The sequence below is a fragment of the Patiria miniata genome, unplaced genomic scaffold (assembly GCF_015706575.1).
Source record: "Patiria miniata isolate m_02_andy unplaced genomic scaffold, ASM1570657v1 HiC_scaffold_18, whole genome shotgun sequence".
In the NCBI taxonomy this organism is placed as follows: domain Eukaryota; kingdom Metazoa; phylum Echinodermata; class Asteroidea; order Valvatida; family Asterinidae; genus Patiria; species Patiria miniata.
In genome coordinates this window covers 12,303,224-12,320,937 of record NW_024037056.1, presented here as the reverse complement: position 1 = coordinate 12,320,937, position 17,714 = coordinate 12,303,224, and the positions used below count along the sequence as shown (strand labels likewise).

Below are 17,714 nucleotides of genomic sequence, written 5' to 3'. Positions count from 1 at the left end.
ATCTCAATATCAGGGACTTGTTATTCTAATAAAAATGGGTTCTATTGATGTGCCCCTAAAACATGCAACGAAAAATTCTGAGTAAAATAAAATAACGATATTGGTATTTATGCTACGACAAGAAAGTAGAACTAGAAACAACAAGGTTTTATTAAATGTTATATTCCACGCATACAGTAGCATCTTCTTAATTAAACGAATCTTCTGATTCTTTTAATCAAGACAGAGACAGTTGCTTGTCAATTGAATCCCGAACAGCAGCTGATGGCAACGATGCTAAAAAAAAATCCCCGTTTTTGGAAAAGAAAAAACTAAGTTCGGGTGCGTTTATTTTTTAGGGGGGTAACCGGTAACCCCTCACTATTGTAGAGGGCGCCCTGTTAAAAAGTTATGTAATCACGTTTGCATGCTAATTCATACATTCCATATTGCTCTTATTTCATTCAATCGCCTGGATTTTTCAAACTCCTCAAAAAAAAGTAGGTGATTCTTTTATACAAATGCCCTCTAGTTTTTCGATAATCGTAATAAACATCAATATTATTTGGAGAAGTACAGAAAACTGGTATGCTGCTCAATTAACGGTGGGATCACATAGCGCCCTCTGTTGACAAGCAAACACCCCCATACTTCTGATATCCCCAAGTTTATGAGCAACTGCAAAACACATAAATATTTGTCTTAGGAGTGAAACCAATAATCTACATTTACCGATCAACACAACAGATTTAATAACAAAGTGAATTTTATTAAAACGTTTTTTGTAACATTATTAATTGATTTCCACTTTCCAGAATGTGTTCTCTGTACAAAAACAGATTTAGACAATTAAATTGTGAATTTGATATTGAGGAAATTCAAAGCTGGCTCACAAATGCACAACTCTTTATCACCTAAAGATAGCAGTAACAACAATACATTTGTTAATATATAAGTAAACAACTGGGACTATTGGTCATTTTTTTGGCTCAGATAGGCCCACTTTATAATGAAAGCGACTTTAAAGTTGGTAAAAATGAGCTTTTTGGGTGTGGCACCTTGATAAATAGATTTTCAAATTGGATCGATAATTTTCTAGCATTGCATTAGTTATGAGCTTTTCAATGAGACATCTCACGAAAAAAATGGCCCATGATAAGTACAGTACATGTAATCAGTTAAATAATTTTAACTTTGTAATTAAGAGCGGGACGCTCGTAATTAGTTCTGAAAAGTGTGCACAATTTTTAAACTGGACCGCGCCATTTAAAACCACTTTTTTAAACTTTATAAAGGCCTGCAAAAAATAAAGCAAGTTTATTTATTACGGGACATTATTTACCAACTTTAAATGAAACTGTTCGAGCGACAAAAATCATAGTAAAACTGGAATAATCTAGAAAAAAAATTAACACCAGCGTGACACGAAAACACGACACAAATTAAAACTGACATACAGTGTACAAATATGATGGTGAGAATAATAATTAATTCTTAAAGCATTTTATAGGTGTTATTGAACATTGAACTTGAAACGACATCAGATGCAAACTCGAGTCAACAAGCTGTTGAAATAACCCCCCCAAAACCAGTTGACTTTATTAAAAACACATTGAACTTGAAACGAAGAACAAGACTGTGAATTTATCTAAGGTGTAGTCCACGTGGATCGAAAAGAAAAGGAAACACAGAAAGTAAAAGGCAACAAGATCGTAATATCATGAACATGATGAAGCATTCGACAGAAAAAAATGCGCATGATTGATTTTCCTTGAAATCGGTTGAGACATGCCTTTATTTGAACAGGAATAACCTCAAAACACATTTGGAAATCAATTAATCAAACCAATACTTACCAGGGATAAAGTTAAAATTGCAAGCTATTAAATGATCTAAAAATAACAGCGGTATGTGTTTCTGCAGCGATGCTACAGCCTCGCAAAAAAATGTTGCTGGTATTTTGGGACACGGTATGCACTCTAACTGGGCACTGATATAATTTGCATGGTACACACCGAGTAAGAAAATGAAAAAAAATTTGAGTTAAATCTGATCACTAAAAACAAAAAGTGACTTAAACAGAAAAAAATGCTGTTGATACGAAGTACTTACAATTTGAGTAGACCTTTCACCATTTAATACACATTTATAAATAAATTTTCCATGGGAAAAAAATCAAACTAAAATATAGTAGTTGTCACCAGTTTGCTGTTCCACCACGTTCATAAGAAATATTTAGATTCCTTTTTGGATCAAAAATATTGCAGCGACGTAGCTTTCGATGTCATCGCGACATCTTCATTCAGCGATGACATCTAAAGCTACGTCGCTGCAATATTTTTGATTCCAAAAAGGTTATCTAAATATTTCTTAGTTGGCTTTTGTTTGTGCTTTTACACCAGACTCCAAAATGTGCATACACAGTAGTGAAAATCCTGAATTTTGGCGGACGATTTCTAGTAAAAAATTTTTTTTGCCCAACTGGACTTATAAGGGAAAATACAACATTTGCAAACATCATACCTTGCTGGACTGTTAGTGAATGACAGTGTAAAGCATCCTGTAAAATCAGCGTTGGAAAAAACTGGCTTTTTTTTCAAATACTGGCCCCAATTGACCATCGCACTTGTTTGAAATCGATTAAACACCTATGAACGGGTACAAGCCAGCTAGACTGGTTCCCTGACCTTACAATTCCCCAATGTATGTAAACTGCTCTGTTTCTTCTTATATGGAGTCAGGGAACCAGACTACAGGAAAATGATTGTTTTTCTTGGTTTTTATAGCATTTTCGAACCCAAAACCTCAAAAAAGTCAGTGTAAATATATTTGCTATATATTTCCAACCCCCCAATTCCATCCATTTCTGAAAATTACAGCAAAAGCAAATGATGTATATTCCCTTTCAGAGTTTTTGCTGATCATCATAACTCGTCGTGGAGTTCTTTCGCCCCGTCTAGTCAGTCCTTCCCGCTCGTCTCTGTGGGTTTGATGTAGACGCCTTCCATGGCCTTCCATTGGTTGGACTGGTTGGGGTTGGGGACCGTGCAGATCTCGCGCTGGCCGTGGATGGGCCGGCCGTAGATGTCGCCAGACACCGTCAGGTAACTGCGAAAGCAGACGAAAAAGGAAATCAATTTCAGGGAAACATTCTATGGGTCTATTGATAATTTGTAGTTTGCTGGTAGGCTGTCAATTCCATATTAAATTATGTTTCATTTTTGTTTTGCTTGCATTTCGTCTGTAAAAGATGTCAAAGGAGGAACGGTGGACGTGTTTTGGCACAGTTGTTGGTAGAGGGCTGAGGGTGTGGGGTCTATCAACCCTCATAAATAACTCTTTTTGGCACAATGGTTTTTGTTGACAAATGTTGGGCTTTTGGTGTGTGTTTTTTAATTCCACCTTAAAAGAAAATTATTTGAAAACATTTTTTTTTGGTGTGAAAATCTGCAGTCATGTCTGTAAAATGAACAGCGCTAAATGGTGTTAGATTGTTTATGTCCCATCCATATTCAACAGCGCCCCCTATTATCTGATGGTATCCGACCCCTTAAGTCAATTGTTGCCATGGCCTGTGGGCAATTTGGTGATGTAGATAAAAACCACCCCACACCTTTCCTATTTTACCAGATCACCGGATCATCGGGCCATTGGACGCATAGAGCGGTGTGCTGCAAAATCGGACCGATCTGACCAAACGCCGGGCGACCGAATGACATCAAACATGTTTGAGTATGTCTGCATCTGATTTCACTTGGTTGTGGACCGCACTCCGATTTCACCGGACGTGATATTTATGTTAACCAATCAGGTTCACGAAGGAAGTCACACTATTCAACATTGATGGCTTCCATTTTGTCATCATGTGACTGGTCATCGTGTGACTGATCATCGTGTGAGAGATTATAGAATGAAATCGGCATATGTGCGGGTAACGTTGCGGTCTCTGCAACGGTGAAAAAAAAGCACAGGCGATCCGATGAACTGGTAAAATGAGAAAGGTGTGCGGCAGGTTTTAGCGATATTTGAGTGGTGAATCCAATCAGCCTCATCAAAGAGGGCCTTGTTTATGCACTCAGTCGTGAAAAAAAATAAATTGATTCCCTTTTCTGCTTGTGTTCTCACCTGTTAGTAACAACATGTTTGAATCTGACGGGGTCGTTCCTGTTCCAATAGGTTGATGAGCATGTGACTACCCACTTATCACCTGGAAATACAAAAATATGATTCACATAAGATATTTCAGCAAATCTTTCATTTAAAGAATCATTGACTGCTGTGATGTGGGATGTTCTGTTTCTAACACCAAAGGGGTGCCCCAGGCCAGACACGAGACTGAGCCGTTACAGTTGTCAGTGGCGAGTGCATGGGCAGACCGTGATTTTTTTTCCCGCAAACAAAATTGTATGGATGGTCGTTGAGCGAACTCTACAACACTTTTATTATATGTACGCAGGTATATAAGGCCATGAATTACGATTTACTGTCAAGCTCTCCAATGGCTCAGCTGGATAATGCCACGGTTTTTAGATCAGAGGGTGTGAGTCCAAAACCACATTTTTCCAAGTTTTTTCTGTTCCAATTTGCGGCTTTGGAGGATTTTTTTTATAAAATAAAAGTCTGAATTTCATTAGGTTCGAAATTCATTTCTTTGTTTTTTTCTTTATATATATTTTTTTCTCATGTTGTTAGGAAAGTAAAGTCCAAAACCTTATAGCGTACAACCCATTCAGTTATGTCGTTTGGGGGAAAAAAATGTGCTTGAGGGTCATATTCTGCACAGCCACATCTACAGTTTCATAGAATTCAACTTGCCATCATCTCCGACACCGTCTTCCCCGAATCCGCTGACCTCCTGGTTGTGTGAGAGCGGCGAGGAGAAGTGATGACTGTGAAGGTTCTTTCTGGTCTCAACGTGAAGCAGGCGGATGGTGCTGCCACATTGAATTGCCGTCCTGTTTTGGTAACGTAAAACATACGTGATTTAAAAAGGTGCATTTATTGTTAACTGTTTTGGGGACTTTTAAACACTGCCTTCGTTTCAGCGTCTGCTTCAGATTTTTAGGTCCCCTGGCTTAGGGGACTCTTTACTCGAGGGCAAGTCGCTAGACGTTCGTGTTTTGTCCGTCAGCACCGCCAATATCTAAGACCAAGGCTGTGTGTATCATGTTTATTATCATATTGTAACAATAATTGTCTGTACCAATACACGGATGTTGCGGGCTGTTCAGAACGTTTCTTGGCAACAACATCTCCCTAACTCTGTTCTGTATGGTGCCCTTCCCCCTATCTCCACCACCATCAGACAGCGTCGCCTTCGGCTAGCCGGTCACGTCACCGACATAATGAGCCAGCTAGTCAAGTTCTCCTCTGGAATCCTGAAGCCCCTCGACGAAAAGGTCGTCCCAACATGACCCTGAAAACATCCATCGAGCTAGAAACTGGTCTGAGCGGTCCATCTCTTTCCAACACTATGCTCGACAGGGACAGTTGGGCCCAACTCATCAAGTCATCATGAAAATGAATGAATGAGGAAGAAGACCAATACAAGAACAGCAGAGAATGTCTGGCGTTTCGTTATTCTTTTAAAATCTCACTGTACTGCTTCACTCAGAGGGCCCCTGCTTGTGATAATGGGCTCCGTGCGCAAACGAGAGAGGGTGCTTTTTTGACACTTTCGAGAGCCCCATGGACAGGACACCGTGCGCACATAACAAGTTTTGCATATGCATGGCGTGAAGTACTCACGACTTATGGAAAGATTTCCATATACGAAGTTCACTCAATGAGAGTGGACTGAAAAATTCTAAGTGTTTTCTAAGAAAATGCTTGTATTTTCTCACTGCTCAAATTGACTTTGATGACATGAAATTGCTATCTGGGGGCTTGTTAGTCAATACAGAGGAAAATTAGTGAACTTCGTATATATGGAAATCTTTCCCGACTTATCTTATTGTGAACGTGCACAAATACCCATGGCGTCTACGCGTGAGCTTCAGGCCTCTTCGGCAAAGCGTTCGAATGTCACTCCAAGTGGTCTCCCCCAACTCTCCCTTCCTGATCATTGAGGGGGTACTTGTGCACGCAGCCCATACAGTGGACTAGTGCCTTTATTGGAAGGCTCTCTTTCGTGGATTACCCTTTTGTTTAAGGCATGCTGTGTTTAATACCATGCATCCATCATTTCAAATTAAATGTAAAAATTAAACTGTAAAAATTATGAAATGTATTTTGAGTAAACTCCAAGTTATGTACTCACCCTCTGGTGCAGGGCTTTCCCTGTTGACCTTTGACCTGCCAATAACTATTTTTGTCTGCAGCTGGTTCGACTCCCGTCACCGACTGAAAACCAGATCGAAAGAAAATAAAGTAAAACACCAAAATATCAGACATCTAGATTGGAACATTTACACTAAAAACCAAAATAGATTGGAACATTTACACTAAAAAAACAACAAAAAAACCCCAACAAACAAACCAAGGGTGGGGGACCAAAACCTGGATACATCAGAAAACTGACTTTTCCAATTTCCATACCTGTTGTCCACTGCCTGAGCCATATCGTATATCGTGTGAGTGTAGCCTGACATTGTGTCTTGTGTTTAGGAGTTTGATGATGGACCCACAGCTCACGTAGTCGTACTCAAAATCGTCTGGGTGGAAAGACCAAATGAGAACAAAACTGTTAGATTATGTGCAAGTTTCACCATTTCATCTTCAGGCGAAATAAAAAAACAAAACATGTTAAGCGTCCCCGCCCGCTTCCTTTTTGGAGGCCGCCTCTTTTTTTTCTCTTCTTTTTAACCGAAAAAAATGATAAATTTTCAACAGTGACATCATTTTGGCCCCTTCATCTGTTGCATCTTGCCCATCTAAAGCTGTTATGTCATTTCCTGAGTCCAAGTGGCAGCCACGCCAACATTGTCGTTGTGACTTTGCATTCACGTGACGGGAATCAGACCATTTCACAATTTCAAACTTTATTTCCTTTTAAAAAGAAAATCCTCCAGAGCCACGAATTAGTAAAAGAAAATGTAATACTCTGAAGTCAAATGCTGGAGTCAATTTAAAAAACATTATGGCCTAAAGAACAATGCTTTTTGTTAGTCTTAGTCTTAATTTTTTGGGACGAAAAATAAACAAATCAACTTTGTTAACTAAACATGCCTTAGGCTTAACGAACAATTAGTTTAATTAGAATCACTAAATGCAACTGCAATATACAGTGAAACAAATGAGGTCTAGACAATTTATATTTTTCCAGTAAAGTTAAAATTTCATTGATGACACCCCCCCCCCCAACTCGGCCCCACCCCCAATCCGGTCGAAAAAAAGTTACTGTCCCTTTTCGAAAAAGATCGATTCTTCCTCAGTTTTTGAAAACACAGAACAATGAAACATCATAATATGTTAATAAATCTATAGCACATTTATACATACCAGAAAAAGCGGCGACCAATTTATTTTCAGCAGAAAGGAAAAGGACGAAAAGGGCGAAAAACGCGCAGTAAATTCTGTTGAGTTCCTCCATTTTTGCGGTATACAGCGTGTAAAACGGCAATTTGCTGGTACCTGTCACCGACGCTCTAAATGCAACCAAATAATGGATGGCTACTGCGTACCAACGAACCGGCATTTTTTCCTTTTTACAACTAATAGATCATGTAGAAGAGAAACTTGTGATGAAAAATCAAAAATTTTATCATTTAAAACTTATTACATCATTTCAAGGTCATAAAAACATGCGTTTGGCAATTTGAGAACATTACAACCAATTTATAACAGTAAATCACGTAAAATGGCAAAAACAGCACTCTGACACCAACTACTTGTTATTAGAAATTTGTTGGGACACGTCAGGTTGAACAAATCACTTCCGGGTTACAACTTGCAGGCTGGGTCATCTGAGGCTGAGGTCAAATTATGTTGTAAACAACGAATGAGTTTTGCCGCTGAGTGCTGTGTGTGCAAGAAGGTAAGTTGGTATCGGAAGAATGTACTTTTAAAGGAAATTTATCGGGAGGTTGCTGCCTGTAAAGGTATTAAAAAAACTATTATTAAACAGACAATAAAATCAAACAGAATAAAGAGGGATAAAAATGAGGAATTTTGTTCTGCAAGTGCACACATACGAACTTGGCCTATGCATCGTGCGGGAATTTGCACGCCTGCGCACTTGCAGTCATTTTTAGAAAAATATGTCGGTGACTTGCCTACGTCACAGACAACCCGAACGTTTGCGGGTCAATCCAGGTCAATTCCCGCGCGGACCATCTATTTTTGAACCGATCGATATTGCGGTCGGCCGATATGTAATCTGATACGTTCCCACGCCACGGCCAGGCACTATGCATACATGCTGCATACAAATACGTATACGTGTATGTACATGTATTGGATGATCCAGGGGATCGGCGAGCTTCAAGTCAATTTTTTCAAATCGGAGTTCGACTCGAAGCTTGCTTCATTTTATTTTTGACCAAAATGCAATTTGGCATTACATGTATATTCAAAGTTACATAATAATACAGCAAATATGAAAGACCGTTTAGATCTCTACATCATTTGTTGTGAATTAGCCACTGGAAAACACAGTACGAAATAACTTTATTTAAGTTTAATAACTTTTCAAAATCTGCACCTGTAGTTTTTAGTATTTTACGACGATGGAAAAAAAAAACATTTTTAAAGTTCTTTATCCTTTTTTCCCCGGCATATTTTTAAAGTTATATTTCATTGTCATAGTGCTAGCCCAGGGCGGATAGGCATCGTGTCTTTTTGCTATCAGTCTTTATGTTATCATTTTAAAAATTATTGTGTTTTACAGGCATATTTTATTCATAGGTTAATTTAAATGTAAGTTTTACTATTGTCAGTTCTTGCATGCTGTTTTTACTGTTTTTACTCTTTGATTTACACCAGGACAAGAATGTGTTTGCTTTTAACTTAGATGACTAATACAAGTACGAATATGAATGTTCACCACTTGTCAATAATGTCGAGAAGTTATAACAACAAAGGCATGAAAATAAAAGGAAATACACTTGATGCCAACTTCACGAAAGGGGTAGATCATGGGGGCAATTCCGAAGAGTCGTCAAAGAACAGGCGCAAAACAAACAATCCAGATTATAATCTCCCCCAGGCTAATACATAGTCAAAAACCCGTTCTTTAAAAATCGAATCAGAGTAAGTAAGCAGTAAGCAGTAAGCATGACAAGTCTTTTAAAAATAGTTTTGAAATTTTTGAATCAAATTGCAAAAGGTTTTCAGCGTTTTTACGGAGGGACTAAATTATCAATCCAAAAATCATACCTTTTTTCAAAATTCTTGTTCCGGCTGAAATTGCACGCAACGAACATTTTTTGGAAAGAAGTCTGGGTCAAAATCAGATAAAATCAACGAAATCATAACAATCAATGTTGAGAAAACTTCACCTGAATGTCTTTTGATTTTTTACGAAGAGACAAATTCGTGCAAAGGGTGGGGAATGGGTATCGGCAATTTGCCAAAACAACAAGTGTGTGGGATTTAGTTTTCACGACCAGACAAACATCTATGGGGATTAGTTACGATACCGGTACCTCGCAATTGTTGTTCCATTATTCTGTAATTGGTACATCTTTGAAGTTTCATCTGTGTTTCAAAAGTTAGTCAGTAGTATGCGAAATGTTTATTCCAAATCGTGACCAACTTAAAACCTCTTTTCTGACAACCACTGCAAGTTCAACGGGTGCATTATGTTATACCTGTTCCCCAAACCTAACCCTAACCGTTAAACCCCAACACCTATTGCGGCAAATTCACCCCTTCGTGAAAACGCTGACAAATTGGAATAAGCGAAATCTGGATAAAGTCAACACTGATAACTCAAAACCTGAAAGTCAAACCATCCCTCCATGGTCAAAGAAAACTGCATAGTACTACGAAATAAAACAATATATATACCCTGATTAACCAAATTTCGAGTTGTTCCGTAGCTGCATGGGAGGCTATACTATCAAGGTCGGGGCCTTAGGCCTATATATCGCAAGTCCGACTCCTCCGATGATAAACCTGGACCCCCGCCACGTCTCGGAAGTCCGAAATTTCCAAATTATTAGGCGTCGGACTGATGAGGTGTCGGACCTAGGCGTCGGAATTTTATAACAGTTATGGGCCTTATATTAGATTTTGCCGGACTTGGGGCCTATATGCGTCTGACATAATTATATGAGGCTTAGCGGAGCCCTTAAGATTTCCCTTTAAGTCCAATGTTATTGAAAGGTCAGAAACGATGGAAAATGATGAATACTCCGAATACAAAATACTCTAAATAATTATGGAGAACTAGTGATCAAAGGCATCTTGTGAGCGAATAGTTCGTCAGTACTGATTGTTATTCTCCTCTGATGTCATTGTGTATCGTCTAAACATGAGAATGCAGTTTCTATTTTGTTGGTTTCTGACAAAGGAAGGCATTTCAAATACATGTATTTTGCACCAATTTTTAGAGAAAATATTCTGAACTTGCGGAAAAAGGACCCACCAAGTCAGAACGTCGGCCAAAGAGGCGAAAAAAGATATGGTTTTTTTTGCATGCGGGAGGTGTTTGGTACGCCCACGGGGGTACGGACGTGCGGATCCAGATAATCCACCCTAAGAATTTCTGTGTAATAAGCCATGCTAGAGTAAACTTTTAAATAATAAAACATGAATCAATGAAGTTGGAGGCTCACTCGGATGGCAGGTAAGGGAGCCGCTGGTACGTTCAAGTTTGACACCACCGAGGAGAAAGAGAAGGCTGCCGGCCAAGGCTAATGCAGCTAAGGAGAAGGAGAGAATCAAGGCCAAGAAGGAACAGGAAATGAAAGCCAAGATTGCAGAAAAGCCAAGAAAGCCAAAATGGTGAATAAAGTCAAGAAACCCGCGCCGAAGAAGTCACCCAAGAAAGCTGCCAAGAAAACGCCATCCAAGTCAAATATACATCTGTCAAGAAATCCTCCACCAAGCCATGCCAGCCAAGCCAGCCAAGAAGCCAGCCAGCAAGAACACATCGAGCAAGCAGAAGAAAGTGTCGGCCAAGCCTTCGAAGAAATCATCGAATCAACAAACTAAAACCAAAACAGCTCTTTTCAGAGCCACAACATTTTCACAAAATAGATATGAGATATTCGTTTCTGCAATTTGCATTTTTATTAAATTTTATATTTTTCATGATTACTGTTTTTAAGTTTTCGTATAAAGACCCCCCCCCAAAAAAAAACCCCAAAACATCATTGCATGAAAATAAGATATTTTCACCCCATATTCCATTCCGCGCCAGGGGACAGCGCAAAGGGTGAATAAAAAAAACCATGATATTCCAACCTCCTGATTCGGAGTACTCTAAACTCCCCCCCCCCCCACACACACACACACGCACACCCACGCTTAATTGCACAGGCGTAGAAGTGGGGACGCGGCCCCATCCCCCATTTGCCCCCATCCCCCATTCGCCCCTCCCCCCGTCCCTAACGCCCCCTTCCCCGGGGTCTGGATAATGGTGCACGGAAAAAAAGGAAAACTTAGGAACAAAGGAAATTTTATCCCCGCCCCGCCCCAAGGGGTCGGGATAATTGGCAAGGCCAAAAGGGTCAATAAAAAATGTGCATGGAGTGTTCCCGGTGCACCGCCCCCTATCTCCCCACCCTTCCAACCTGCACTCCAACCCGCGGGCCTCCCTCACCCCACCCACTCAACCCCGTCCCGTCGCTTTGGGATAGTAAGGGACGAAAAAAAAAGGCCATCAACAAACGGAATCCTTGCTTTGTAACGCTTCTTCCATAGCTCCTGCACGGGTGCATGTCTATGTTCCCCAATTCCGATGTTCCCTAATACCGATGTTCCTCGAAATCCTTACCAATATAACCCTAACCCTAACCCTAACCCTAATCCTATGGATTTGGGGGAACATCGGTATTGGGGAACATCGGGTAGATCCCCTGCTCTGCTGCACGTACGTACGTGTATACTGTATACAGACTTACTGATCATTCGCAATTTTTGGCATTTCCTTCGAAAAATGTCCATGCATATTGCTCGCGACCATCGCACAATCAAACCGACCACCCACATGTGGCACACCATTCGACAGCTAAAATCCTCAACTATTCGAAATAAATTCATTTGAATTTGAACCAAATACTGGAAAGAAGACAAACGGGATTGAAGAGATGGACTCCTACTCCTAGCGAGAGTGGCCGAAATTGATCGACGACGATGTCATGCGCGTATTTTAAAGCAAGAATTTGACGATTGCGTCATAAAATTCGGCGCTGTTCACCTAATTTGCATACGAAGGTTTCTGTGAATAGTTTGTCGTGGCCCCCACCCTCTGCCCCAAGGATCGGGATTATAATGCAAGGACCAAATCAAAAGAAGATTGAGAAATTCCAGGCCCTCCCAATCTGCGGCTCTCCCGGGGATATTCAGCCCTCCTGGTTCGGAGTACGATAACCCCTCCACCTCTCTCTCCCCCTCTCTCTCCCAGGAATGATATTCCATCCTCTTTGTTTTGGGAAATCCAACCCGTCCCCCCCCCCCCTCCACCCACGGGCAAGCAAGTCTGAATAAAATCACTTGAAGAATATGCAATCCTTTGGCATTTCCTTCGAAAAATGTCCATGCATATTGCTCGCGACCATCGCACTATCAAACCGACCACCCACATGTGGCACACCATTCGACAGCTGAAAACCTCAACTATTCGGAATAAATTCATTTGAATTCGAACCAAATGTTGGAAAGAAGAAAAATAGGATTGAAGAGATGGACTCCCAGTGAGATTGGCCGAAGACGATGTCATGCGCGTAATGAAGCAAGAACTTGACAATGACGTCATCATGAGCGGAGCTGTTCGCCTAGTTGCATACGAAGGTTTCTGTGAATAGTTTGTCGGGGCCCCCACCCTCTGTCTCCAAGGGTCGGGATATAATGCAATGACCAAACTCCGCTGGATCGACGGCCTCACCAGATGGAGCGGTCTCAGCGTGGATAAACTAACTGCGGCGACCCTTCAGCGAAGGAAATCACCCCTTCACCAGTCACACAACCCAGAAGAAGTGGACGGTTGTTGCGTCAACGGGCAGTAGCCTACGACGTCTGATGATGATGATGATGATGATGATGATAATGATGATGAAAACAAAAGAAGATTGGGAAATTCCAGGCCCTCCCCTTCTGATGCTCCCCGGGATATTCAACCCTCCTGGTTTGGAGTACCTTAACCCCCCCCCCACCCCCCCCCCGACTCATGCGGCCCCACCACCTCTCTCCCCAAAGAGCAGCACGTCTTAAGATTAATAACTAAAAGAACATAAAGGACATTCCACCCTCTTTGTTTTGGGAAATCCCCCCCCCCCCCACAACCCCTACCCGGCCTCAACGGGGTCCGCTCATTAAGTCCGACGCTTCATAAGTCCGACAAAATCACATCCCCTAACCAAATAAAGGCCCATAAGTCCGACGCCTCATAGGTCCGACGCCTAATAAATCCGACGCCTCATAGGTCGACGCCTCATAGCTCCGACGCCTCGTAAGTCCGACACTCGTTTTTCCGTTGTCGGACTTTTGAGGCGTTGGACTTATGAGGCGTCGGATCTATGAGGCGGAATAAATAAAGTCCGACGCCTCATAAGTCCGAAATTTCGGACTTATGAGGCGTCGGACCTATGAGGCGTCGGACTTATGATACGGTCCCGCCTCAACCCCGGCCCGGTCCATGATATCGCAGTAAAAGAAAGTCTGGTCGGGAACGTCATTGCACCAAATTAAAAGACAAACTTCACTTGTTGGAAAAAACAATTTTAGCCCTCTTGGCGTGGTTTGAACACCACGCTCCGCCCCCCCCCCCCCCCCCCCCCCCCCCCACCGCCCCATCCCCAGGGTCGGAATATGGTATCCAGGGCAGGGGAAAGGAAAAAAAGAAAGTGGTATTCCCAATAATAAAGTCACATCATTTATCAGAAAACAAAACATCTTGATTATTTGGTGACTGCTCTATGTTCCGACACCCCTATGTTCCGACAACCTAGATTGTGTTACTCCCGGTTAGGGTTAGGGTTAGGAATAGGAATATGTGCAGTCGGAACATAGGGGTGTCGGAACATAGAGGTGTAACCGATCATTTTATTAATCTTGGGTTTTTATTAGAACGCGCGCGGTGCCGGCGGGCCGGTATAGCCGGCGTGATCAATAATTGACAATCATTCGCAATTTTTGGCAGTTCCAGTGATAAACTTCCATGCATTTTGCTCGCGACCATCGCACTATTAAACCGACCACCCACTTAGGCCACACCATTCACCAGCTAAAAAACTCAACTACTCGGAATTAATTCATTTGATTTCAAACAAAATGTTGGAAGGAAGAAAAACAGGATTGAAAAGATGGACTCCCTTGGACAATACGAAGTTTGAGTTCCAAAAAGGAAAACGCGAAAACAATATTTTAATCGTCAAAACTCACCCTTTCATTTTGACGCTGTCTTCGGCAAAAGGAAGCGGACATCATTCTGTTGCTTTCAGCATGTAAATTTCTGGCAGGTGCATCCTCTGATGTAGGCCTACAGTGATATTATTCATAAAACTGAAGGAGTCTGGCCGAAAATTGGCCGAAGTAGATGGCATGCGCGTCAGCAAGAATTTCATGATGATGCTATAATGAGCGGCGCTGTTTACCTAATTTGCATATCAAGATTTCTGTGTTGGTGGGGGCCCCCACCACCCACCGGCCACTAGGGTCGGGATATGTTGCAAGGACCGAAAAAAAGAAAAGGAAATGTGAAATTCCACCCTCCTCCTTTTGAGCCCCCCCCCCCCGGATTTTAAGCTTCCTGGTTTTGAGTACTCTACCCCCGACCCCCCTCTACACTCGCGAGGCATCCTCCCCCACGCCCCCCCCCCACCCCTCCACCGGCAACCCCTTATGTGCACTCCCCTTCCATGGGGTCCTGATATGGTGCAGGTGTTAGAAATGAAAGACGGAAATATTCCATTATCCTGGTTCTCAGTACCCCCCTCCCGTTCCTTTCCCCCCACCCAGGGGACCCCACCCCACCCCTCAAGGTGTTTGGATATATGCAATGGCCCTTCACCCAAAGAATGTGCATATTCCACCCACTGTGTCTTTGTTCCCCCGCCCCCACCCCATCCCCTCCCCCTCCCCCTCCCCCTCCCCCACCCCACCTGCAGGCCTCCCCCGCCCCACCCGCGGGCCATCCCCACCCCAACCCACCGCCCAACCCCGTCGCATCGGGATACAGGGGAAAAGGGACAGAAAAAAAGAGACACACACACATTTCATCAAACGGGATCCCTTTAATCAAACGGGATCCCTTTAATCTTCGTAACCGTCTTCCACTGAGCTATATATATCTCATGCACGTTGCACGTGTTTATATCACGTGATTACTTCACTATCATTCGCAATTTTGGGCAGTTCTAGCGAGCAATTTTTATGCATATTGCTCGCGACCATCGCCGTATCAGACCGACCACCCACATGTGCCACACCACTAAAAAGCTGAAAACCTGTTCTATATGGAACTAATTCAGGTTTTCCCCAACCAAATTCGAGAAGAAAGAAATTTAGGATTAAAAAGATGGACTCCGTCGAAAAATAAGAAGTTTTGGTTCCTAAAAAAAAACACGCTAAAAAATGTTTGAACTGTCAAAACTCAGGCAATAGTTCATCGATTTTGAAGCTTTCTTCGGCAAAAGAAAGCAGATATCATGAGCTTTTCTACTGTAAATTTCTGGCATGTTCACTCTCCGACGCATAATGATTTCATTCATAAAACTGAAGTGAGTCGGGCCGAAATTGATGGCATGAGCGCAAGCACGAACTCAACGTTGACGTCATAATGAGGGGCGTGTTGACCCCAATTTGCATAGGTGAATTTTCGCGATAAGTTTGTATGTGGTGCAGTGAGTGAATATTGTCCATAGAAAATGTATGCAAAATCGCCTGAAAAAAAACTTGTGAAAATTGCTGAACAAAACTTTTGAGTGATTTCTGCACAATAGCAACAAAGCACTGTGGGAAGGAAAAAGGGGCAACATCTGTGCTGGTCCTCTTCCCACAGTACTTCTTATTTATTATGAAAATTCACCCATAAGAATGCAATAATTTGCGATAATTAAGGCTTTTCGCTGAAGGCCTGCACTTAATTGTTTCATATACACTAACATTTGTATGTATCATGTATGGCTTGTAAATTTCTCATGTAAAACTTCAAGTTGAGGGTGATCAAGCGTGACTCCGTAGCCGGCTACGAGGTGGAGAGATCGAGTGGTTGGGTATTCTTCAATTGTGCCTAGGTTTATGCCAATGCTGAACCCATGAGAACTTTCATACATAGTGATATCCATCACCTATTTCCTGAAGACGGTCAGAGCATACTGACCGGAATGTCGAGTTTATACCTCTGGTTCTTTTCAGAACCATTCTCTTAGTTGAGAAATTATTCGCACATGGTGTTTCCGCAAACCTTTCATTATTTAGTATCTCCACCATGCAAAGCCTCAAATCTTACTCACCTATTTCATATTTGGTGCTTGTTGTAGTTCATGACAAATAATGTAAAATCTTAACTTAATGTCTTTCTTTTTGTTTTGTAGCCTTTGAGATGCTTTAGTACTTAAAAAACCCATGGAAGATGTCTGAGGAAGAGAACCATCTTAATGCGCCAGTCGGCAACCGAATTGCTCTCTGGAAGCAAGTCGAGAAACAGCACCAGGAAAAACAGCTCATCAACCCCTTCTCGGAATGGGAAGGTGCATCGACCCGCGCCAAGCTCCGACCGGACGACCTGGAGTACGCGCGTCCCGTGGAAGGGTCCATGACGGCGATCCGAGGCCAGGCCGCCGGCCAGCGTATCTCGGGCGAGATCCAGAATTTGATCGACGTCATCCAGCGCGTCGGCAGGCCGTGTGAGGACGGGCGGCACCAGGTCACTTTCGGCAGGCTCTTCGAGATCTACGTTAAAATCTCCAATAAGTTGGTGGGGATCCTGTTGAGGGCGCGCAGGCAGGGACTGGTGGCGTTTGAAGGGGAGATGCTGTGGCAGGGCAAAGACGACAACGTGGTCATTACGCTGTTGGAACCTTGTGACGAAAAACAAGGCAGCAGTTAGCCTCCCAAAAGTATATTATTGCATTTATTCAAGGTGTCCTTTTTCCTAAATGAACCTAATTTTTTTCGCTCTGGTGCAGTGAACATAGAGGCTGGAAATAGGCCCGAGACCTAATGACATGCTTTGTTTATCTGTGCTCTTTCCTATGTGGTAGACGGTCCCTACTTCGTCTGGCGTCCCGACTTCGCTCCCATAGGAGAGCGCATATGTATATCTTAGGTCTATTGTCTCATATGTTCTGTGAAGTTTCGTGGCAGTGTACGAGGTTCTGATAATTAAAGGGAATATACAACATTTGCAAACATCGAAAAATAAAATTACCAAGTTTTTATAAAATACCTTACTAGGATGTTGGTAAATGACAGTCTTAAGCATCCTGTAAAATTATGGCACCTGGTGTGAAGTCATTTTCAAGAAAATTGTATTTTTGTATAAATTTCCAACAGTGGTCGGCCGACCACCGTTGGAAAAACCTAACTATTTTTCAACTACTGCTCTAACTTCACCATTTTTTCAGTCCAAATTTTGTTTGCTATTGGTTACATGTTCATGAACGGGTGCAGGCCAGCTAGCTGGTTCC

The 17,714-nt window shown here is 42.1% G+C and overlaps 2 protein-coding genes across 4 annotated transcripts; one reads left to right on the top strand and one right to left on the bottom strand.

Annotated features, from left to right (window-relative positions):
- Positions 1-727: 727 nt before the first annotated feature.
- LOC119724637 (stromal cell-derived factor 2-like) lies at positions 728-7,562 on the bottom strand. Of its 2 annotated transcripts, XR_005270659.1 has the most exons (7): positions 7,420-7,562; positions 6,517-6,632; positions 6,239-6,321; positions 4,795-4,934; positions 4,105-4,186; positions 2,887-3,087; positions 728-2,469 (listed from the first exon to the last, which is right to left on the bottom strand). XR_005270659.1 is itself a non-coding variant. In XM_038195775.1 (6 exons), the coding sequence occupies exons 1-6, from the start codon at positions 7,508-7,510 to the stop codon at positions 2,940-2,942; spliced, it is 660 nt and encodes a 219-aa protein (XP_038051703.1). In that variant the 5' UTR covers positions 7,511-7,562; the 3' UTR covers positions 2,783-2,939. The 2 variants fall into 2 exon arrangements, 1 of the variants encoding a protein (XP_038051703.1); XM_038195775.1 differs by lacking the exon at positions 728-2,469 and having other exon boundaries at positions 2,783-3,087.
- Positions 7,563-7,895: 333 nt separating this feature from the next.
- Positions 7,896-17,345, top strand: LOC119724636 (actin-binding Rho-activating protein-like). Of its 2 annotated transcripts, none has more exons than XM_038195772.1 (2): positions 7,896-7,954; positions 16,620-17,345. In XM_038195772.1, the coding sequence occupies exon 2, from the start codon at positions 16,658-16,660 to the stop codon at positions 17,132-17,134; it is 477 nt and encodes a 158-aa protein (XP_038051700.1). In that variant the 5' UTR covers positions 7,896-7,954; positions 16,620-16,657; the 3' UTR covers positions 17,135-17,345. The 2 variants fall into 2 exon arrangements, with proteins under 2 accessions (XP_038051700.1, XP_038051701.1); XM_038195773.1 differs by lacking the exon at positions 7,896-7,954 and adding an exon at positions 7,961-8,018.
- The last annotated feature ends 369 nt before the right edge of the window (positions 17,346-17,714 follow it).

Coding starts and splice junctions, on each gene's coding strand:
- LOC119724637 (XM_038195775.1), bottom strand. CDS start 7,510: ATGGAGGAACTCAACAGAATTTACTGCGCGTTTTTCGCCCTTTTCGTC. Junction 4,935..6,238: donor GGAAAGCCCTGCACCAGAGG/GTGAGTACATAA, acceptor TTACCAAAACAG/GACGGCAATTCAATGTGGCA. Junction 4,187..4,794: donor AGACGGTGTCGGAGATGATG/GCAAGTTGAATT, acceptor TTGTATTTCCAG/GTGATAAGTGGGTAGTCACA.
- LOC119724636 (XM_038195772.1), top strand. CDS start 16,658: ATGTCTGAGGAAGAGAACCATCTTAATGCGCCAGTCGGCAACCGAATT.